Here is a 24,015-nt window from a genome sequence, read left to right as displayed (position 1 = left end):
CACATCTAGTGTTCAGGTAACGCTGGAAGATTCAGTATGTGCTGCTCTAGTTGGCACACAGGACCTCATTCAGAGTCGGTTGTAAGCGGCCGCTCGGTCGTACGCCTAACGATCGAGAATCAGAAAAAAAAACAATCGCACGGCCGGGCGGTCGCAACCAAAGTGACGCCCATACATGAACAAAGCACCTCCTCTAGCTAACGAGTGATAGCAGCTAGTGATCGAGTCGATAGCTGTCAGTCATTGTCAGTCGCTGTATGTTAATTTTCTTCTGATGGTTGCAGGAAATTTATGTACGCCCATAAAACACCCTGAAAACAGTGAGGAACGCCTGCGAATTTAGACCACCACCCCCGTCAACACCCACAAACGGCCTTTCATGTCAATCAACTCTCGGAAGCCACTTCCTGCTCGTAAGCCGTACGATCGACAGCATTTTGGATAGCAAGGTCTCGTACGCACATTATTATTATTATTATTATCCTTTATTTATATGGCGCCACAAGTGTTCCGCAGCGCCTTACATAGTACATAGAACATAGAACTAATAGGTGAACAAGAAACAAGTAACATACAGTACATTACAGGACAAGGACACAACTTATATACATTGCTGAAATAGTGATTAAAGCACTCACAATAAGCTGCCGGGAATTGGCGGTCTCGTGTTAGGTGCCCTAATGGGGAGTAGAGAGTAGAAGAAAATGTAAAGAGAAGCACATGAAGGAAGAGGTCCCTGCTCGTGAGAGCTTACATTCTAAGGGGAGGGGCAGACAGACAGGCGTGACACAGAAGGGGAGGGCAGACAGACAGGCGTGACACAGAAGGGGAGGGGCAGATAGACAGGCATGACACAGAAGGGGAAGATGGGAAGGAAAGAGCATGAGGTGGGTTAGGATGAGTGCTGGAAGGCCTTGATGAAGTAGTGGGTCTTGAGAGCCCGTTTGAAGATTTGTAGAGAGGTGGAGAGTCTGATGGGTAGAGGGAGAGCATTCCAAAGGTAGGGAGCAGCACGGGCAAAATCTCGGATGCGGGAGTGGGAGGAAGTAATCAGTTGGCAAGAGAGGCGGCATGCATTAGTTGAGCGAAGTGGGCGGGCGGGAGTGTGAAGGGAGAGAAGGTCAGAAATGTATGCGGGAGAGGATTTGGTGAGGGCTTTGTAGGCGAATGTAAGAACCTTGAATTGGCATCTGAAGGGGAAGGGGAGCCAGTGTAGGGCTTGAAGGAGAGGGGAAGCAGATGTAGAACGTCTGGAGAGGAAGATGAGCCGAGCAGCAGCATTAAGAACCGATTGTAGTGGAGAGAGGTGAGAGACTGGGAGGCCAGCTAGGAGAAGGTTACAGTAGTCCAATCTGGATATGACCAGTGAGTGGATGAGGGTTTTAGTGGCATCCTGGGTGAGGAAGGGTCTAATCCTGGAGATATTTTTTAGGTGAAAACGGCAGGACTGCGAGAGGTGCTGAATGTGCGGTTTAAACGAGAGGGAGGAGTCTAGGATAACTCCAAGACAGCGCACTTTGGGGCTAGAGGAGATAGTTGTGCCATCAATAGATAATGAAATTGTGGAAAGTGATGTAGTGGAAGAGGGTGGGAAGATGATCAGCTCAGTCTTAGACATGTTAAGTTTAAGAAAGCGCTGGGACATCCACAAAGAGACAGCAGAGAGACAGCTGGAGATACGGTTAAGGAGCTCAGGGGTGAGCTCAGGGGTGGAAAGGTAAATTTGAGTATCATCTGCATAGAGATGATATTGGAGGTCAAAGGAGTTAATGAGTTCACCCAAAGAGGATGTATATAGGGAGAAAAGGAGAGGTCCAAGAACAGAACCTTGGGGAACTCCTACCTTTAGTGGAAGTGGAGGGGAAGAGGAGTCATGAGAGGACACAGTGAAGGAACGATCAGAGAGGTAGGAGGAAAGCCAGGAGAGGGCAGTGTCATGTAGACCGAGAGAGTAAAGGATTTGCAGGAGGAGAGGGTGGTCTACAGTGTCAAATGCAGCAGAGAGGTCAAGGAGAATGAGCAGAGAGTAGTGGCCCTTGGATTTGGCAGCAAGGAGGTCGTTGCTGACTTTCGTGAGGGCAGTTTCAGTGGAGTTGAGAGATCGGAAGCCAGATTGAAATGAGTCAAGGAGGGAGTGGGAAGAAAGAAAGGTGGTAAGGCGGTTGTAGACAATACGCTCAAGGAGTTTGGAAGCAAAAGGGAGAAGTGAGATGGGTCGATAGTTGGAAAGTATGTTAGGATCAAGGGTAGGTTTTTTAAGAATGGGGGAGACAAGAGCATGTTTGAATGCAGAAGGGACAGTGCCAGATGATAGGGAGAGATTAAGGAGGTGAGCCAGATGGGAACAGGCAGAAGGAGACAGGTGGGAGAGGAGACGGGAAGGGATAGGGTCAAGAGTGGAGGTGGAAGGGGGGGAGGACCGGATGAGGGCCATGACTTCCTCTCCAGAAGCAGGGGAGAAGGATGTCAGAGTTGGTGAAACAGAAGGGGAGGGGTGGTAAGGGCAAGGAGGGGGAGGAGTGCTGAGGGTCTGATGGGATATGATGTCCTCACGTATGGAGTCAATTTTAGATGTAAAGTAGGTGGCAAAGTCGAGGGCAGAGAGCGAGGAGGGAAGGCAAGGAGGGGAAGGGCAGAGTAGGGAGTTGAAAGTGGCAAAGAGACGCCGGGGGTTTGAGGACTGGGAGGAGATGAGGTTCTTGAAATATGTTTGTTTGGAGAGAGACAAGGCAGCACTGTAGGAAGAGAGAATAAATTTGAAATGGAGGAAGTCAGCCTTAGAGCGTGAATTTCTCCACTGACGCTCTGCAATTCTTGAACACTTTTGTAGGTATCTGGTGCATTTACAACTAACCGTACGCATGCGTGGTTGGGAAACATCGGATGCGTATGACCGAGCGGCCGCTTACGACCGACTCTGAATGAGGTCTAGAGTGTGTATAGCACTAGGATCATTACTGACATAGGGGTCTAGTTACTAAGCAGTGTTAGGAGACAGAGTGCAAAGTGATAAGTAAGTGATAAGGTGCCAGCCAATCAGCTCCCAACTGTCATCTCACAGGCTGTGTTTGAAAAATGACAGTTGGGGGCTGATTGGCTGGCACCTTATCAAGGGGTCTATTTACAAAGCAGTGTTAGGAGACAGAGTGAAAAGTGATAAGGTGCCAGCCAATCAGCTCCAAACTGTCATCTCACAGGGTGTGTTTGAAAAATTACAGTTGGGAGCTGATTGGCTGGCACTTTATCACTTTTCACTCTGTCTCCTAACACTGCTTAGTAAATAGACCCCTAAGTCTCCTAGGAGCTGGTCTGACAGGCTTTGACTTTCGAAAAGCCTTGGGGCTTTTCAAAATCCAATCTGGCGAAAGAGACAATTTATTGGCAATTTTGAGGTGGATTTAAATTGGAAAAATCAGAATGTATATCTTTAATAGTTAATCAAGTAATGGATCTATAGCTCATATAACCACACAGACGTGTCAAAAAAGTGCTTTTTTTTAAAAACTAAAACAGACTTGTCATTGGTCTACACATCTCACTGAGATACTTTCCTTTGTGTCCAACAGGGCTTAGTTACCTGACATAAAAGGTATTACAGTAATCCTTATCTCATCACCGCATTGTATACATTATTGTTATATTGCCAAATAAATCCCTCTGCTCCCATTTTTTTTCTCACTAGTGCCCCTTCTTCGGGCCTATGAGAGCAGCGGCATGACTGGCCAATTAAGTTACGGATAGGGCGTCAGTGACTATAAATCCACATGAAAAGACATCAGAAGACGCTTCTCTATAGCTGCTGACTTGTCACCAGGGAATTGTGGGGTTTTTCAGTAATGTGTGACTTTTTTTTATTTTAATTACTTACGAATGGCCTTTGTTAATCTAGTGTTGACAACACGTGTATCCTCTCATAGAGGCAATTTCACAGAGTATCCCACCCCTTCTTATGAATCACGTAGCAGGGATCAAATTCTCCTGTCCAAACTCCATAAAGCTTCCTGATCTTGTAACCAAGCTTGACGTCACTTTGAAGCAAGTTCACTGCGCAAAACAGTGTTAGAGGATGGAGAACAAAGGTCAGGAAACAGCTATTTATGGGCTCATTAAAAGCACCTCAGGCTCTTCCATGGCTGGCACTGAGATGAGAAAGTTGAAGGACTGAAGCTCTTTATTTAATCCCTGTACCTAGGATGTCACAGGGAGACTGCAACCATAAATATTCTGACAAGCCACTAAGAAAACAGCACAACTATCCAGGGGGTAAATGGCTTCAGTGGCATCAGTGGTAAAGTCGCCAGCCACGGACACAGTGGCCATATCACTATCATTTGATAGAAGACCATCTTAATTAAATATTTAGTATTTAGTTACTCCAAAAATGTTTTGTTATGTCAAATATTTTTCTTTAAACACTTTTCGGACATTTATTACACCAAAAATATTGGTCAGAAATTGTGTTTGCTTAAGCTTAGAATGTCTTTTTTTAAATATATTTAAATTAGTTTTTTTTTTTAAAAGATACACATGGGGTATATTACACCCCCTGTACATAGGACTTGTAAAATCACTAAACTCTCCCACACACACACTCCCACCCACCCCGGAAATAGCCTCCCTCCCCCCATGGCAAAAGATCCCCAACAATATCACCCCCAAGCCCCCTAATAGTAAATAGATCTAAGTAGCAGAGCCCCCAACCCCAGTGTCAATATCACTTTATAATTTTTAATATATTTCTCCCCCACTCCCCTGGCCAAAAATATTGTTTGATGGGCATATACTCCCCTACCCCCAGTGCCAAAAGATGCCCACCCCCATTAACTCCCCTCCCCTGTTGCAGAGCGCAGGATAGCATGGGGAAGGGGGACTCCTGCTGCAGCTGATCTCTGCACATGCAATGATCAGCCTACTTGCTATGGGCAGCACCTCCACTGCTCCTCTATAATAGGTTTCATAACTCTCTCCCTAATGCTGGCTCACATGCTGAAATGTTGCAGTGATATCAGGCAACTGACCCAATATTGCAGCGTCCGAGGCCCAATATATCCGAAAAGAATCCTATAGAAATTGGACATTGCTAGAAGATGAACATGATCATCTTGTGTGGCAGGTCACCACTGGGAACAAGAATCTTATCCAATTTGTCTATTGATGCTGCATTGACCTAAGTGAACTGATACCGGCCTCTCGTCATGCAGATTATAACTATTTTAAAAGAATAATCTAAAATACAATTTTCCTTTAAAAAAAATGAAATATACAAAGAACATCCAGGAAAATCAGTCTAACATCTGGGGGTCTTCCCACTCCAAGAACACAACAATCCTAGGGGGCAACACCCAGCTGTACCATTAAATATATTTTTACAAGTCACTGCACAGCTGGGACTGTGATGTCACTCATATACTGTTACAGTGCTAGCAAAGCTACAGCTAAAGATTAAAGGACGCGGACACTTGGGTTTTAACTTTCATTTGTATTTATCAAATGTAAATATTGAGGAATGACTATATAGATAATATATTTAATTTTTTATTAGAGGACATAACCAAGTTCTTGTAATTATTCTAGTTTGTTTGTAGAGCTCAGCATTGTGTAAAGTCCTCCTTGTGGGCCTGATTCACTAGGGATCGCAATATAGCATACGCACGCAGTTCAGTGCGATAGTACGCTAATCCATAGCGATCGCAATGCTGCTGCAATACTACATAAGGACGCCCACTCAGGAGCGTATTTAGAGAGGGGGGGTCATTGTTCACTCACCATCCGGGGCCCCCTCCTCTCTCTCCGGCGGCCGCAGCGTACTGACAGATTCAGTAGAGTCCGGCCACTAGTCTGTGCCCGGAGTCTACTGTGCATGAGAAGGATACCGGGAAAATGGCGCTGCAGCTATTTTCCCAGCGATTTCCCTAGTGCGCATGCGCAGAATGCCGGGAAAGTGGCCGCTGCAGCTATTTCCCTACTGCGCATGGGCAGAATGCCGGGAAAGTGGCCGCTGCAGCCACTTTCCAGGCATTCTGTGTAGCGCATCTCCAGCCAACGTGGGACTTCGGAGAGGTAAGTATTAGGAAGTATGGGTGCAGGGTGTGCGGTGTGGGTCCCGCACACCCTGTACCCATTATAGATACGCCCCTGCGCTCACTTTACTTTACACGCACATCCGTAATGGTTAGCAAGACTGCGAAAACATGGGTACTATCGATACCATCGGACCCATACACAAAGTTCAGGCAGGTCAGACCTCACTCAGAAATTGCTTACTTCAGCGCACGCTATGAGGCCTCAGGCTGCCTAGGGTATCGCAGTGGCTAATTTAAGCACGCCCATGCAACGCCATCCCAACGCACTGTCACGCCCGACCACCCTCCCCTGTCACCACCCACAAACGGCACTTTCTGTCAAACACTGTGTGATGGGTCTGCGTGGTCACTGCGATCGCAATGACTAGTTCGTGCACACGCACTGCGATACATATGCATGCACAGAATGCAACAATTGGCCGATTCCACGTGTATAAGCAACTGCGTCCTCGCTGAATCAGGCCCAGTGTGTTTCTCTTCCACACAATGGGTCTGATTCTGAGTCACATGCAGATCAGAGTGAGGGTGGACTTCAAAATATTGTTCCGCTCGCAAGAGCAAACTTCATCATTGGTAATGGCCCTTTCTCCGTAACCAAGGGTAAGGGTAAAAGACCCATCTGAACTAAGTGCCCCTTTGGCATACACACGACTCTGGCTACATGCCCATAAATCTGCCATGAGACAATTCTCTTCCTTGCACACACTCAGCTGCAGCCCAGTTGACACCCAGTAATGCCCATTTCACATACGGAGAGATGCGCCTGACCCAGAATCTCCTGGATATCCGCAACGATTCTGCGGCGAATGTGCAGCCAGTTAAAATTCATGAGATCAGGCCGCTTTCGGACATGTGTGCAATGCCCAATGCCTTTATCTCTTCTCTTAGTTACCGGCCAGATTGACTGCTGTATGACAGTCCTCGCACACTTCAAAATCTTTGGGGCAAAGGACATGTGTTACCATCATTGGGCTGGCACATCGGCAAATGGAGGAAGTGATAGGCACACACATGGCAAAAGTCTGACCTTGCACCTAGAGTCCATAGGCAATATAGCGCGAGATGTGAAACGCCACTCACCGTGCAATACAGACGCTGGGCTGTGACGTTAATCACACAGGAAGCCGCAGATGAAGCACAATAGAATTTGCCATGAAAACAAGCTGCGGCCGCTGCATCATAGCACTTTGCATGCGGATTCAGATGCAGTCGCACACAGATATACAGATGGTGCATATTACATTGATCAGCGCAGGCTAGTGATGTAGTCTTGCTGCTCCCAGTTGTTTTATTTTTGAATAATAAGACGCACATTTTGAACGGGACCTGGCTCACCGAGAGGGCTAGAGTCACAGTGTATGAGGACACATTTGTAATTATTTGATTCAGTGAAGCATTTTAGAGTTCGCTGGTCCCACTTGACAGGTTTAGCTAATGCTTGGTAAATTGGCTCAGAGGTCTATGGGGATGGTGGTAAGCGGTGCAAAATTGGTTACCCTCCTTTTGCCGAAGTTTAGTTTTACCACCACTTCACACAGTTTATAGGCCCCGGACATGGTCTGTTTTATGTGGCTCACCAATTCCAAAGCTTTTCTACATCACAGTAAGGGCCTAACTTAGAGACGGGCACTAATGCCACCCCAGCTGGCAATTTGTACGCAGCAGTTGTGTGGAAACATGACAATGTCACAGATGCCAGCATTTGTATTGAGAAGCCCACCAGCGGCTTTGCAAATCCAAACGACTGCGTACAAAGACGCAGATAAGTTGCTAAACGTCCCTCTGAGTCACCCTAAGATCGCGCAGAATGGCAATTTTTACATAGAATCGGAGTCGCAGGCAGACACACGGCCCGAAAATGGGCACGACACGCCTGTGTTTGAGTTTGAAGTCTCACCAGAATTTCCTTCTGAACATGGCCGAAAATACGCAGTCACTGACCCGACTCGTCCGCGTCTGGCTAGTCACCTCCCCTTTTACCTCCCAGGAAGGGTTCTCTGTCCCCCAGCGGTAACCATCGGGGTGCATGTGCAGTGCAGACTTAAAACATCGCCCACTTACGTCTGACAGCAACACTGCGACCACTTTGGAATCAGGCCCTCTATCTCTGTCCGAATGCTGTATTATCCGCCCATGTCGTTCCCGCAAAATGGGGCTGTTCCTTACAGTAGCCGCCCAGTTATCACCCAGAATCACCCATGCCACAGTGTGCTCCGTCAGCAGATAGATCAATCCGTTGGCAGTAGTGATCTCCTTCAGTCAGTATAAGCCCGATCCCGCGCATGGCACAGTCACCTATTTCTTTCTCTTGCATATGCGCATTATACTGAACTCCACAAGATCCGTCTGCTTACCCACTTGCGTCAGAATCAGGCTCTATAGCTTTATCCTATTAATCTCCCATACCAGACAGAACTTGGGTGCTAATTGTGCAGGCAGAAACCTACGCTCATCTAGTAATAACTATTTTCCTGTGATTTTGTGGGGTTCAGAATCTTTGACATATTGGGCACCTAATTCTCACCCACATTGGAACACTGCTCAGCATGTGTGAAGGCTTGGGGTACTCCTGCTTGTCTGGTACTACCTAAAGCAAACACGGTTTACAAGGGTTAAGAAAATCCTGTGTGTACTAAGCCAATCTACATGAAATGTGCAGGTCACAAGCACACCCTGGAGGTAAAGACCCTAACCATCCTATACATGTAATAGTACTGCACAAAAACATTTTCTGCTGACTGTTTTCTTACCCTTCCCCAATACCCCAAAGGCACCTATTTTAAAAGTATCATATTCTACAAGTAAGGAATGATCACAAAAGGAACCTTCTTCACCGACGCAGTTTGGCAGCTCTCCCCACCTCCAAATTCAAATGACACATCTGGAAAATACACGATGCCTGAAAGCTGTCTTTATCTTCTGTCCCCAGCAGTACTCCCACTCCTCCTGACCTCGCTGCTGGGGAACACAGTGGTCTGATCCAGATGCTGCTATCCCAACTCTGCATCTGAAGAACAGGCCCAACTTATTTTCCCATTACTGTACATGACATTACTCCCCGCAAGCATCACCGAACACATACAAAGTGTCTAACAACAATAGCGGGCACACAAAAGAGAGCTGAGCATGTAACAGAAATAAACTTCTTTATGGAAAGATCATGTTAAATCACCTAATCTTGAACTCTGACTTAGGGGTATATTTACTAAAGTTCGGATTTTAAGAAGTGGAGATGTTGCCCATAGCAACCAATCAGATTCTATATCTAGCACCTTCTAGAAGATAATAGATAGAATCTGGATGGTTGCTATGGGCAACATCTCCATTTCTGAAAACCTGCACTTTAGTAAATATACCCCTTACTTTCTACCCCGTGAGAAGTTTTGTGGGGGCTTTTCCCCACTTTTCTGTGGCTTAAGAGAAACAAATAATAGTGTATGTTCATTTGAAAGAATAATTACTCAGAGAACAGGGAAAATAGAAATAGAAATATTTACTAAGTGGTGTGTAACAGATATATGATTGATATACATAATAAATCAAAGAAGTGGGCACTCTGAGCACTCAAAGTTCATAATCAGGGTGTCATATGGTCGAAATTCAAAATTTTCACAATCATATTGTCGTCACGATACTGTTGACAGTTATGACGTTGACATTTATGACGTGACGGCAGGCAACATGTCTATATCCACAGAATGTCAACATGTGAAATGTTGACATTTACAGAATGGCAACGTTAGGGTTAGGCTACGATAGTGGAGGTGGTGGGGGTTTAGGGATTAGGGGGACTGCACTCACCGGAACGCTGGCGCATCAGATGACTCAGCCCGGGAACTGCTCCTCAAGTGACCACACGAGCCCTCCACCCTGCCATTGGCTTCCACTGCGGGAGTAAAGGACCAAAACGTGGGGAGGACGGGAACCAGAAAAAGATGTTATGGCCGGAGTAAGTGTAGGGGGAGGAGAGTAGAGACACCTCGACCCAGCATTTGCTTGGCCCAATGTGTTAGCATATATTATATAAACTATTGTAATGCGCAGATGATATCAATTACTTTCTGCAACAGTCTCTGTAGCATATATGTTATCATGTTCTTTATTAATTTCTGCAGCTCCTCTCATTTAGCCCTTCCTTTATGGGGCCCAAAATAGCAAATCTAAAAAACAGAGTAAGAGGGCGCAAAATAGTGAAGTATGTTTGAAAAATTTCAATTTATTAAGGATTAAAACACGTACATAAAACAATTCCTCAAAGCATGCCTGGACTTGTACTACAATAACAGGTGGAGAGCCATGGGCTGCTAAGCTGTGTCCTCTGGACATTATAGAAAATACAATATCATACAGACGTTTAGAGGGACAGGTAGAAGAGAGTGAGAGGATGGGACACCAGTTGTACTGCCCTGATCTACTGTAAGTTTCCCACACATGCTTACACTGGGAGAGAAGGACCTTTGGGAAGACCACAACATGCAAAGGAATTATTGGGCACTTGAAAGCAAGTTTATGGTTGTCTGCAAAATTTCAATGAAAACAAACACTGACAGACTGATAAGTCAGCTAACACTGAGCGCAGAATGTAAGCATCTCTGATCCTGGGCGACTCTCATAAGACAGCTGATGTGAAAAATGAACAATGTTCTGCTTTAAGTCAACAATAGAACTTCTTGTCAAGAAGGCAGTTGGTTTTATCTATCAAGTGATTCATCGCCTTATCTCTCTGTATTCTATCCAGATGGAGGTTCCATTATGTCATGCTGGGAGTCTTCACATGATTACCCGGGGCAATCCACTTCTACTTCAACCAATACTATCCTAGAAATGCAATGTCCCCTACTAATGCTTGGTACACACTGGCCAATATATCGGCTGGTCAATCGAACGGCCGGTATGTCGTGTGTGCGTCGGGCAGTGTGCACAGTGTTAACGACGTCGCTCACAGAAAATATCTTGTCGACTGTGCTGCACAGCCGATGCCCAAAATCGATCTGCAGATCGGCCGACCGCCAATACACTTGCTGCAGAGGCTGCCTGGGAGGGGGGTGTGATGCGACCCCCGGCCAGATATGTCTTTAGATGGAAATGATGGTCGTTCAGTATGTATGAACAACCAATATCTGCAGATATCTTTCAGGCGTGTATCCAGCTTTAGCCAATATTGCCCCTTATAGATATGTGGGGCAGCACTGATAGGTTCATTGACTCCCAACAAAAATTTACCCTAGTGTGTGTGTATATGTGGTAGGGAATATAGATTGTAAGCTCCACTGGGGCAGAGATTGATGTGAATGACTAAACAGTCTGTGTAAAAGCGATGTGGAATATGTGTGAACTATATAAATAATTGGTAATAATAATAATAATAATAATAATGTGTTCTCATTCACCTATCCTTTTTGCGCTATGAGATGCATGGCATGACTTAGATTCTCCGCCACGGGATCATCTTATTATCATCTTATTTGCGTCATGCTCGCACACATGTTGCAAAGAAATTGGAATAAAGTAGCAGGTAAAGAACAACCATACGAGGTGTGAGACATGGCACAGGTCACTCGTATCGGAACTCCATCTTTTGCATTCTTACTCAGATTAGCGTCAGAGTCGCACACAGCAGTTGCATGCAATGCCAGCGTCCAGTGTACCTGTGCATTGCAGTTTTGTCACATCAGTGATGCAACTAAGTCACATATTTTGTGAAAAAGTCTATTTGCTTAATTGCAAAGTCTGTGGTGTGCCAGATAGGCTATTTGGTGTGATTGGAAGGTATGTATATGTGGAGACAACTGTACACACTGCATAGTGAATAGGATGGCCATGTTACATCTCACGCATTATTCGGACAGCTTGCAATGTTGCTTATCCTCCCTGCGCATTTGATGATGGACTTGGTAGGTTATCTGGGAAACACAAATCACTGTCATACACTTGTCCTAACTGCAGATCTAGTAACACTGCAGTAATAATGTAACCTTTGTTTACTGAAGGGTATATATTCACGAAAGCCTGCGGTGCCACCTGAAGGACCACTGTGGCATCATCCCCCAGATAATAAATGTAATCTTTGTACAGGTAACAGAACTGAGAAAGACCCATCAAATATTTCTGCGGTGGAGCTTGCAGGGATATCCTACCAAATCGTGGGGATGGGAGGGAGAAGAACCCCTTACGAAAGATGTTAGTATGGACTCCATTTTGTTATCATATATAACTACAACTATATCTGAATGGCATCTGCTTACTATGGCCTGGTAAAACCACTGTGAGAGGTGCGTATTGCTTGGCAAAGCTTACCAAACATTCTATCTATTTATTCTGGATAATAATTTTGCTATTAGTGCTCAGAAAAGCAAAATATAAATCACTCACCATTAATACAAACAATTGAAAATTAAAGGCTGCATTTTACCTTTATTGGGCCATTTATTAACCCTTTGAAAACCAGACCAAATGTCACAGTTCTGCTACAGATTTTTTTTTATGGGACAGATTTTTTGACAGCACAGTACTAAGGGCATACTTACAGCCTTTTATTATCTGCTCCCCAGGAGATGCCCGGAGAGTAGACACAGCTGGCCACAGTTAGGAAGTGGGCGGGATGCGGGAGATCCAGATACTCTTGCGGGGATACGGGGAGCTCCCCGAAAATTCAGGAGCCTCCGGAAACTTCCAGGAGAGCAGGTAAGTATGACAAAGGGCCTGATTCAGAGAAGGACGTAATGCCAATATTTACGCAGATTGAGTGATCATTAGCCATTGCGCTTGCATGTAAGCCTAAGTGCCCACGTGTAGCGATTGATTTACAAATACGCTCACACAGAAGATTCACTAGCACAGTGAATGATAGTTAGTCAGCGTTTGGGGGAGATTAAGGAGGGGGGTGTTAAAATAACACAGGTATGTCTGACGGTTTAAACACTGGGTGTCCATAAAGTAGCCAATGCGTGCTTGCTCTCAGCAGGACAGCTCTCTGCACGTCTGGTGACCCACTGTGTCTGTGGTAGGGGTGGCCATCGGTGGGGGGTTACTGTGTCTGTGGTAGGGATGGCCATCGGTGGGGGGTTACTGTGTCTGTGGTAGGGATGGCCATCGGTGGGGGGTTACAGTGTCTGTGGTAGGGATGGCCATCGGTGGGGGGTCACTGTGTCTGTGGTAGGGATGGCCATCGGTGGGGGGTTACTGTGTCTGCGGTAGGGATGGCCATCGGTGGGGGGTTACAGTGTCACAGCCGCTGAAACTGTAACGTAGCGTTTTGCATGCAGATACACCCGCAGTTGCACACAGAATACAGGCATGCCGCATATCATTTTAATCAGCAGAGGTTGCTTGTGCGTTCTATCCGGACTCACTGTGTGAATAATACGCATTTGAAGGTAAAAAGTATCACGAAAAAGAGGCTCGGCACTACCAAGTCACGCCACAGCATGGTGCAACTAGAAGGGCTTTTTAACGCACAAACAGTATGTGGACACATTTGTAGTTTGTGTTTAATTGCATTTTATATGCATCTTTGGCATTTATTAATAACACTGTCCAGGCACAAGTCTATCTTATGTACAGGACATTCAGCATCACTATGTGTACATATTGGGTAAATGTGACATTATTATTTACTACTAATGCTGTGTAATCGCATCTCTATGCTTTTGTAACTCCTGGCATAAACCTGGCACATATACTACTTTTCCAGCTGATCTTACAAAGGGAAATACATGTTTCTTTTAACGCATTTTACGCTTGCGCTTTGCCATAAAATGCATCTATGTCTACACCAGGCCCATTATGTAAGTTATGAAGGAATTACAGTGTCTACAAACAGGTATATTTTGCTTTTTGTTTTTAACTAGGAAACCTGTATCATGTCTACCCTATAGTCAGCACATAATGTAACCTAGCGTATATGTCAGACCCTGTTATATTATACTAATCTCATTTTTGATGCTCCCCTCCGGGGGGATGGGGGGTGCTGTGTGGGGGCGTGACAAAGTGCTGCAATTCGTGGTAACATGCAGCGAGGGTGGAGCTTAATGATGCAAATAACCGCCAATCATTTAATCATGCACCTGGGAAGGATGCATCAAGTATCGCATTTTGTTTGCAATACATCCCGCCACTCATCGCATGCATGCCGGCATTAACAACAACGGTATGTATGAAGAAAATCACAAAAGACAGCTCTGCCGGTGATTTCAGTCTGCAGCACCAGCTGACGCAGGACTCCAGAGAGGTAAGTATAATATTTATATGGGTGCAGCACCCATTGTAGATACGCGATACATAGGCCTGATTCTAAGTCATGCTGTGGCTGTAGCTACGGGAAGCCAGATTTACTAACTTATGCTAATATAAGAATCCGTAGGGCTAATGCGGGTGTTCATGCATCTGCAAGCTGAAATCCGTGTCACAGATTGATTTTACGCCGCCCGCTGCGACTGTCATCCTTAGTATTGGCATTCGCATCATCCCCATGCTGTGTGTAAAGGTGCCCACAGACATAGCGACGTGCTCACGATCCGACAACGTGCACAATTTCCCCTGAACTCTCCCCAGGCAGCTCCCCAGCAGTCGTGGTCACGATTTGGAGTAAACAATGTCCAATCTGACTTAAGATCTATCGTGTATCCAGTGCATTGTGTCCCAGATTGGCTAATCTGCCCTACAGCGCGGAAGATCTGAAGATGCGATGTGCGACCTGCGGGGACGCGCATCGCATCGTGATCGTGAGTGGGGACTCATGATTTACTCACCATTTTGGCATATTTTACACGATTTGTCATCACTATTCGTCGAAATCGGCCAAATAGTGCAAAATATCGCTCTGTGTGTGGCCACCTTAAGAGATCCGTCAGATACAGGCGTCCCTTCCCTGTACGCACCACTCGGAATGGCACAGAGCATTACATACTGTACACACATTCCCATGACACTCCCACAAGTCTTGGTGGTTACTGTACATGTGGTCGCATTGTCACCACCCAGTTCCCACCCTGAAACAACCGAACGCACAGAAAGACTGACCCGACCACGTTCCTTCAGGCTCAGATTAGGTCACACATACCCAAAAACGGGTAAATTTGCTTCTGCGCATGTGCTGGATGCAGAAACGCGCAGTTTGCGTGCTAAGAAATCCATGCAACTCAGAATCAGGTCCCATATGCGCTGGTGATGCAGGAAGCATATATAGCTTCTAGTAACATAGGTTACGTTTTTCCTAAGATTGATTAGATCTACACGTTTCACCTCACACCAGACCGCTGCTGGGCACGAGAGTTATCAGACTGAAGGAAACAACAGGATATTGAATAGAAGATGAAATAACCGGATTATCCATCAAGAACAGTAGTAGCAGAGATTTGCATGGTAATAGATTTCTAATTAAGTCAAGTTACTGCTGCATCAACTGACTGATTACTACCCCCTGGGCACAATAAAGTTTAACTTTGTTACAGTTAGAAGAATTGTTCCAGGTTAGACAAGCCTGAGTCTTTCATCTCCCCGGCAGTTACAGTACACTGAACAGAAAGTACTGGCATCATCACAAAATGCAGGATATTTATGTAGACAGATCTTGAAGTGCAGTGTTGGGGGCTTAGTAAAGGTAAAGTAGTCCTCATGTAGAGTTGGACACATATTGGGCCTAATTTATGTGCAATGACAATAACGTCTCAGCCAAATTAAGACTAAATAGGCCCCGTCCTGATCATCCAAACCCTGCCCCAATTTGCCCTGAAAGCCCTCCATGGTCAAACCTTTCCCCTTTCATGTCCTACGAAAATCAGAAAATTGGGAGGTATGCATTGGCAGCAGCTACAACTCTCCATTCTCTGAGTCTGGGCGATTCAATCAGTGGCTAGTCCTTGATAGGCCATCCCGGAAAGGCACATCGCGGATACCAACATCGCTAGTAAAAGCACCAACAAATACATTTTCCTCCTCCGGAGTCCGGCCTGCAGGAAAGGTCGGTTTCCCAACCAACGAGAATTGACAAGCACACACCTTTTCAAGGCTTGTGACCTGTAGAATTTGAATGAGGTCATATGTGTCCATTAACATAGCATCATCCATCAGGACAGAGAATGTGACAGGGGATCACGATTGGCTGTAACACAGCACCCAATCAGCTGGATCCATCTTACTAGACCACTATTGCCTATATAGTGTGAATTTCTTGCTAATACTATGAAATTATTCTGCATAGTGCTAAGCACATGTAACACTGACACATTGCCCTCCTAGTAAAATTCCTCCCAGTGCCATATTCCTGCCCAGTGATAGAATAGCTTCCTGCGTTCAATCAGTGGCGATAGCAGCTATTGTAGGCTTAACGTCTGCCAACATTTCTGACAGTGAGGTACAAATAATCACAGGAGGAGTCCTCCTAACTTCGCGTTAAGCAGTGATGTTTTTACATGTACAGATGTGTCCTCATACATCTAGCCTCAATACGCCACAGGTCCTGTGCTACTCTGCTAGCGTCGGCCGTCTTTTGTGCCAAAAATTAATCTAAGTCGCAATGTGATGCGACTAGGACGCACCAGGAGACTGTGCTGATTGATTTGATATGTGACACTTGTATATCTGTGTATGAAGCACAACAGAACCTGGAATGAAAAAAGCTGTGGCCGCTACATTGTAGCACTTCATATACAGATTCAGAGACTCAGTCGCACACAGATATACAAGTGTCGTATATCAAATTAACCAGCACAGTCTACTGGTGCGTCCCAGCCGCACCGCATTGCGACTTCAATGCATTTTTTTGGCGAAAAAAGACGCCCAGCATTAGCAGAGTTTCACGGGACCTGGCGCGTCAAGAGTGTCTTTTTATTGCGATTGCAGCAAGGACAGGGCCGTAGGGAGGGTGGTGCGGCCGGGGCATCCACACAGGGCGGAATCCTCCAGCGGCACCGGCCACACACTTCTCTGCGCCGGAGGTCTGCAGGAAGAGACCTCCGGCAGTGGTGCGATCTACACAGTGAATGTCGGCGAAGGATCTCGCCCTCCCTCCTCCCCTCGGAAGTAAGGGTAAGCGCTCGGGAGGGAGGAGGGGGGCGGAGAGGTAGTGAGAGGGGCGGCAGTGCTGCACAGGGCGCACTGCCGTCTAGCTACGGCGCTGAGCAGGGATGTATAAGGACACATCTGTAGGACCCCAACATACCCACACCTAAGTGGTTCCACACTGCTAAACGAAGAGGATAACGTAGAATGTGTTATTTTCCGCAGTATGCACCAACATTCTAAATGACTAATCCCCAAGCAGAATACCTTCGAGGGAACACTGACTCTAGCAGCCATCTGGTAATGAGAAACCGTTGGAAATACGTCAAAAGGAAATCGCTTAAAGCTTTCAAATAAACCCAGATTTCAGACATCTAAGAAATAATTCAGAGACAAATCAACGGCCTCTATTACTGTAGCAGACAGGGCTGAGTCACTGCAAGCAGCCACATTGTCAGTAACATGATACAGTAAATGCCTCAGTGTATACTGTCCACATTTAAAGCTAAAGAAAGGTATAATAAAGTCTGTACGTGGTCACCAATCACTCAGGACACAAATTATATCCACAACATGATAGATGGTTTCTTTTGGCCTTTGTTCTCTCAGTGTTTTGGTAGTACATCAGGGGTCGGCAAGGACAAAGGGATTATCTTGAAGTGAAACACGTATTTAGGTACCACAGACTTTGGAGTCTAAAAGGTTCATATTTCTGAAAATCAGTGTGGAATATAAAACACACAACGTCCACTTACTCCTTTGGTGGATCCAGATCCTCGGGGCGAGCTTCAAAGAACCTCAAGACCTCTTCACATTGAGAAATGTGCGCTGGTAACTTAACTAGGGCCTGCGAGGGGAAAAGAACATGATGCTGAGGACGCGTTACACAACGGAGCTATAAAACCCACAACTACAGTATACATACACCCGTACAGGTCACAACCACCCCCAAAACGACAACACATTTTCATTCATTATTATCTAACTTTACAAATAAATACTAGGAATTATGGGGAACATTTACTAAAACTGATAGATATGTTATTTAAGTAAATATTTAATTGCTGAATAGAGCCCTTAGGGGCCTATTTATCACAATCCGCTTCTCAGATGTGGATGGGATGTGATAAATTTGTCCAATACCGCAATGTGATATTTGTATATACCACAAGGTTGTATCAAATATTGCATGCAGGGAGTGTGTCTACGAGAAAGCTCTGGGCCTGATTCAGACCCGGTCACAAGCGCTGAGCGCTCACAACCGGGTCGATGGTGGCCCAGAGCGCATGCGCACGACGGAGCCGGCAATCCATCGCTCCCAGTCTCGTACCAAAGGGGGCATGCTGTCGATGTTGAGTGACAGCACGCCCCTTTGGTGGGCGGGCTGGGGGGGGGGGGTGGCTGCCCAAACGGAGGCGTTCCCATACCGTTTGTCAGAGCCGAAATCTCTCTGGGGCTTGCGGCAACAAGACCCTACCACAAGGGTCTCGTCGCAAGCCCGATGGTCGCGATGGTCTTGAGCATCGCGACCATCTTCAAAGCCGATCGCTATAGCTGTGGGTGGTCACCCACAGCTATGCGAGCGGCCAGGAGGCCGTTCTAAAAAAAAAAAAAAAAAGACCGGCCCTGATTCAGAGCGAGCGCTCTGTCAGAGTGTCCGGCTCTGAATCAGGGCCTCTGTCCCTGCGAATCCTCTTCGCACACTTTTCAGGGTATTTTTCACAAAAGAAGTACCCTGACAGTGCGACTGTGCATGCGCCGCCGGCTCAGCAAAGCCACCCACCCCGTGACCACAATTCATTAAGTTAAGTTTGCTAAAAATCCTCAGCACTTAAATCCTGTTTGCAGATAAAGCGTACTGTAGTACTGTAGCTCAGGGTTTTTGTTAGACATTTTCAGTGCCTTACAATTGTTAATTGTATTAATATTTTTGGGAAAAAATGTGAACCGCCATGGGGTCTATGTACTAAGTCCAACATGGAAGAAAGAACAGTGTCTTTTCACTCTTTGCTCCATATTTGCCGTATGGGGTTGTGGTTAAAATACCGAAGGAGGGGATTCCGGCGGTCAGAATGCCGGCACCGGAATCCCGACACCTGTCAGAAACCTGTCACCGGCATCCCGACCGCCGGTATCCCGAAGGTAAGTACCGCAGTTAGGAGGAGAGTTAACGTTAGGGGTTAGGCACTAGGAGGAGGGTTTAGATTTAGGCACTAATGAGGAAGTGTTAGGTTTAGGGTGCAGGAAGGGAGAGGTTAGGTTTAGGCAGTAGGGGGGAGGATAGGGCTTAGGCACCGGGGAGGGAGGGTTATAGTAGGGAGAGGGGTTAGCATACCGACCGACAAAGTGTTGGTATTCTAACCCTGTAGGGATGCCGGCGTCGGGATTCTGTCTGTCGGGATCCCGAACGCCGGCATCCCGTACTCATCCCGCTGTATGTCGTGAGGGTCGTGTAGGAGAAGTTAGGGTGGAGTTAGGTCCTGCACATGTATGTTAATGAGATTAACCATGTGGTATATGCGTGGGCTCCCTCCCCTCCTCTGTGTGCCAAAATCCACTGCCACATCTCTATGCTATGCTTTTCTAGGTAGATTTTTTTAGCAGACCTGAGTTTAATGCAATAACAAAATATTACATGTATCAGCAGTCTGCTGTAAACATACAGCATTGTGGCTTCAAGCAGCCCTTTTATCAATGTGTTTTATCATATGCAATGAGCTTTTAAACTTGTTGCGTATGATAAATAGTGCTCCAGCCAATCAACTCCTAACTGTCATTTTTCAAACAGATGACAGTTAGGAGCTGATTGGCTGGAGAACCATCATCAACACATCATAAGTGCATTATTACATAGGACATTCATGCTGGTTATGTCATGGGTTATACAGCCAGGTGTAGACACGGATTATCATACAAGTCATTGTGACTCTGGCGCTAGGCTGCACTAATATGGAAATGAATAAAGCATACATTATCGATCAAATGTTCTTACCCTGCAATACTCATCAATGGGCTTTAACCTCTTCACAGCTACATCCCGTATGTGGCTCCTTCGGAACAAAATTTTACCTAAAAAAATATAAAAATATATGGATGTTTTAGCTGCTGCAATATCACAGAAGATTTTATTTCTTTTAGCATTTCATAAAAGTGAGCGGAACAACTGTAAAAAATGTATTACAATATAGCTTTTCACAACCACCTCTTTTTCTCTGGCAGGTTTTACAGCGATATGAAAAGCCACCACTTGATATATCTAGCGGTATGTATTCTTTAGATAAAAAAAAAAAAAAAAATGAGAATGGCGATATGTATCGTTTTGTAAAATGAGGGACTTACAGCGGTTCTGCCGTAAGTAAATCTAGTGGTTTGGAAAGCGCCAGGAACCAGTGGGATAGGAGTGGGTCCCCATGGCAGCAGCTAATGGCTAATGTGTGTGTCTCATTGGGTATACAACCAGATTGCATGTACAAGGCATCAAAGTAAACCGTCACAAGAAGGTGAGCAGTTCTGCAAGCTTATGAGCTAGTACGGATACTTTCGCTAGTCTCTTCTTATAAAATGATCTGCATATATCAGTGTCCTGGAAAATACTGATAGCCTGTTTATTTACAAATAAGAAAAGCAAAAGAAAATGTAGTACTTATGATTAAAGGCAATTAAAATGTGATATGTGACAAATGGCTTATGGAAAGAAGCAATACGTATGCAATACGGCAGTCTACATACTAACAGCTACAAAGCAAGTCGTTTTAACTGATGGATTAAGAAAACATTGAGGAACAGATTTGGGAAATTTGCACACATATCTCTATAGAACCGCACTTCTTCCGTTCACCTGTCAGAAAAGGAGTAAATAGGTGACTTATATAAGGACACCGGTGTGTTCAAAGCCCAAGGGACTTGTGGATGCCACATAAAAGGGAGTAAATACTCAGACTTTCATTATAGACAATTATGGTTTTGTTTTCAGAACTGAAATCCAGAGAAAAACTTTCCCATACCTGACAGCAGATGATAGAGTGTAGCATACTGTATGTAGTACTGAGCGGCCAAACATCTAAAGCACATGAGACATTCGATTTATAATTTCTACCTACTGAGTGGTAAACACATATTACAAAGAACCTAGTAAAAAAAATAAAGTTATTCTGCTTACGCAGCGGAGCGCCATGGGGAAAAAATCTGCACGCTTGCTATTGCCCTTGTCAGTGGGACCGATGTAATACACAGTATCCAACTCTCCAAATCCATCACAACAATGCTGGTCATTGTGTATTATAGGAGACTCATCCAAACAATTTGAAAACTTAGCAGTTGTCTTGAAACTCAGGCACCACATGAAGCTACCCAGGGCTCTATACCCCGGGCAGTAGGAGCCACAGTACAATAGTTTCAATGTATCATTTTGAATAATCTTTCAGATAAAACATTTTTTTTCATGAAAATGATTTTCCTGTAGCACAGATGGAAGGCAACCCATGTCTTTCCAGGTGTGGTGGAACTAAAAGTCCCAGCATGATCTGATAGCTGAAAACAGCATAGTGGGGGACAACGTTATAACTTGGTTGCACTGTTCCAGTAAGATACTGTAGCCATAAGTTAATACAGGCTTGGACAACTTGTGCTCTCTACAGGTGTTGGGAAACTACAAGTCCCACAATCCCCTGCCAGCTATCACCTATGAGCTATGGAACTCGTAGTTTCACAAACTCTGGAGTGACCAGGTCTGATTGATCTAGAACTGCCAGGGAAACAGAGACACTCGCAGTAACTTCACCAATAATTAAATTGTACCTTTGATGTTGTAAAACAAATGTAATAATTAGGTGACCGTCACCCCATTGTTATAGTATAAGCATCATTCAAAAGTTATGACCTGCAGTCCTTTAAACTGTGCAGCTGGATTGTGATTGTCTGCTATGGAGTTATGGCACATTTGCACACATTAATACCATTTTATTAAAGAAAACCCCAATTGTGTCATTCGGTAATGTGGAAGTAGTATTGTGTACTTAGGGCTATTCCTAGAATGCTTATATCTAACTTCTCTGCAACAAGTGCAGATAAAGCCTGAGACCAGTCCTACGGAGGAACACAGAATATAACGGGCAAACAAGAAAAAGAGTATAGCCAAGAACAGCACTGAGGAGAGATCAAGAATAATACAAGCACTAAGCAGGCTTGGCATGAAGGACAACTTCTACCTTTCACACCACTGTCTTCTAAACAGCTGGCAGATAAGAACACAGCTGGGGAGTGTGAAGGGGAAGTGAGGGTGTTTTCATACGCGCAATATCCCAATCTTATCCTGCGGGAAATAGGCCAGGCAGGAATAGGTTTCCTCTCTGTGAATAGACTATGACGCTGGTTCTACACACAGTGTAATTAGAAATCAGCTTTATTAATGAGACCCATAACCATGCATTTTAAAAAGAACTGAAAAATAAACAATCTGAATCGCATTTAAATAATATGATATTTCCTCTGATGTACAGTAAGTAATAGTTTCAACTTTCAAGACCGCTGAGGCTACTTTGTGGAAGACGCAGCAATATATTACCTTCTACCATAGGAGCTAAGATTTTACAATGTTTGTGTGTGCTCACATTACATCCACCATATATTTGAAAATCTAGACATGACCAACGGGCAGCACAAGTATTGAGGGCACTCAGCACCCACAGAGCTGGCTCTTATGCCTCCTGCATTATTTTCATAATTAGTTGATGTAATTGATTAATCCAATTAGTAATCACACAAGAAGGTCACTTAGAAAAGTGCTCCCAATATGCTGGGCTGTGAAGTGGATGGAATCCCAGGGACTCGAGGCTTTCATCATGTAGCACCGGTCAACAGTATCGTGTGATGTGTGGGGGGGGTTCCGCTAACTGACGGGGATATTTTACTCCAACTACATTGGATTGAGAAAAGAGAAATATTATTTTTATTTACTTATTTATTTAATAATGTGGTGTGTGAGGATTTGGGAAGTCTTATTTATTAATGAACAGTTATTTATATAACGCCAGTACAAACTTGCCTACTCTCCCGGAACGTCCTAAGGCTCCCAAACATAGGTTGGTGCTCCCGGCCACCCAGAGGAGAGGGCAATTCTCCTGGAGCCACAAACCTCCCACCTGCAAACCCCCCCGAAGCCGCCTCCTGAAGGGGGCAGACAGAGAGTCGGAAAGCATGCGCCCATATATTCCGCCGCTCATTACAGTTGGGAACAAAACAGTAATAAAACAAGATTGTGTAAGAGAAATACACATTTATTTGCCTTTTTTTTCCTATTTGGGGACTAGCATCTCAAGGACCCTTTATATTGGGACCATTGGAGTGGCAACGTTGTTCCGGTCTTGTTCACTCCCCCACTCCACAAACCACAGGAGGAGCCCCAGCGCTTTACAGATCACAGCTGCTAGCTTTTGGGAGGGGGTGCACACTGCTCATGCACTGGCCATGATGGGGAGCCCGAAGCTCACATTCTACCTTATAGTGGTAACCAGCTCCGGTTGTCTTGCAATGCTACTGGTTAAGGATTTGGCGAGTAGAACATGCAGCCTATTTGTAATTAGAGCATTGTGGGGACACGGGGAGTGCCTTTATAATAAATAGCAGGTTTATATGAGTGATGTGTTTTATTACATAACTCCGAGTGCACCAGAAATGTGCAACATCTAAGATTCCCATTAAAAGAACAAGACGAGACCTGATCTCCGCCAGATCAAAGCGGGTGTCAAATTCAAATCCTTTTGCAGGTTATAGAGTAGTAATGGCCAAGAATGCACCTATTCCTAGCTTTGCTAGATAAACCTTCACTCTGCATCCTTTCAGCCACAAGATAGCATCAGTGAGGTCGGCCACTGGTGATGGGTGATAAGGTCTGGCTCCAAATCCACGTTCTAAATGATCATAACGTTATTCA

General features: G+C 45.2%; 1 protein-coding gene across 5 annotated transcripts in view; it reads right to left on the bottom strand.

Annotated features, from left to right (window-relative positions):
• SH3PXD2A (SH3 and PX domains 2A) overlaps window positions 1–24,015 on the bottom strand; it is a 378,368-nt gene that overhangs the window by 191,665 nt on the left and 162,688 nt on the right. For all 5 annotated transcript variants that reach the window (XM_088448737.1, XM_088448738.1, XM_088448740.1 and 2 more), the window contains exons 4-5: window positions 20,077–20,153; window positions 17,840–17,931 (exon numbers count right to left, since the gene is read on the bottom strand). In XM_088448737.1, coding sequence (XP_088304863.1) covers window positions 17,840–17,931; window positions 20,077–20,153 — 169 coding nt within the window. The remainder of the gene's footprint in view (window positions 1–17,839; window positions 17,932–20,076; window positions 20,154–24,015) is intronic.

The sequence above is a fragment of the Taudactylus pleione genome, unplaced genomic scaffold, assembly GCF_031769625.1.
Source record: "Taudactylus pleione unplaced genomic scaffold, aTauple2 ptg000464l, whole genome shotgun sequence".
NCBI classification, from domain to species: domain Eukaryota; kingdom Metazoa; phylum Chordata; class Amphibia; order Anura; family Myobatrachidae; genus Taudactylus; species Taudactylus pleione.
Note: the sequence above shows the minus strand (reverse complement) of the source record. Positions and strands in the feature narration are given on the sequence as shown.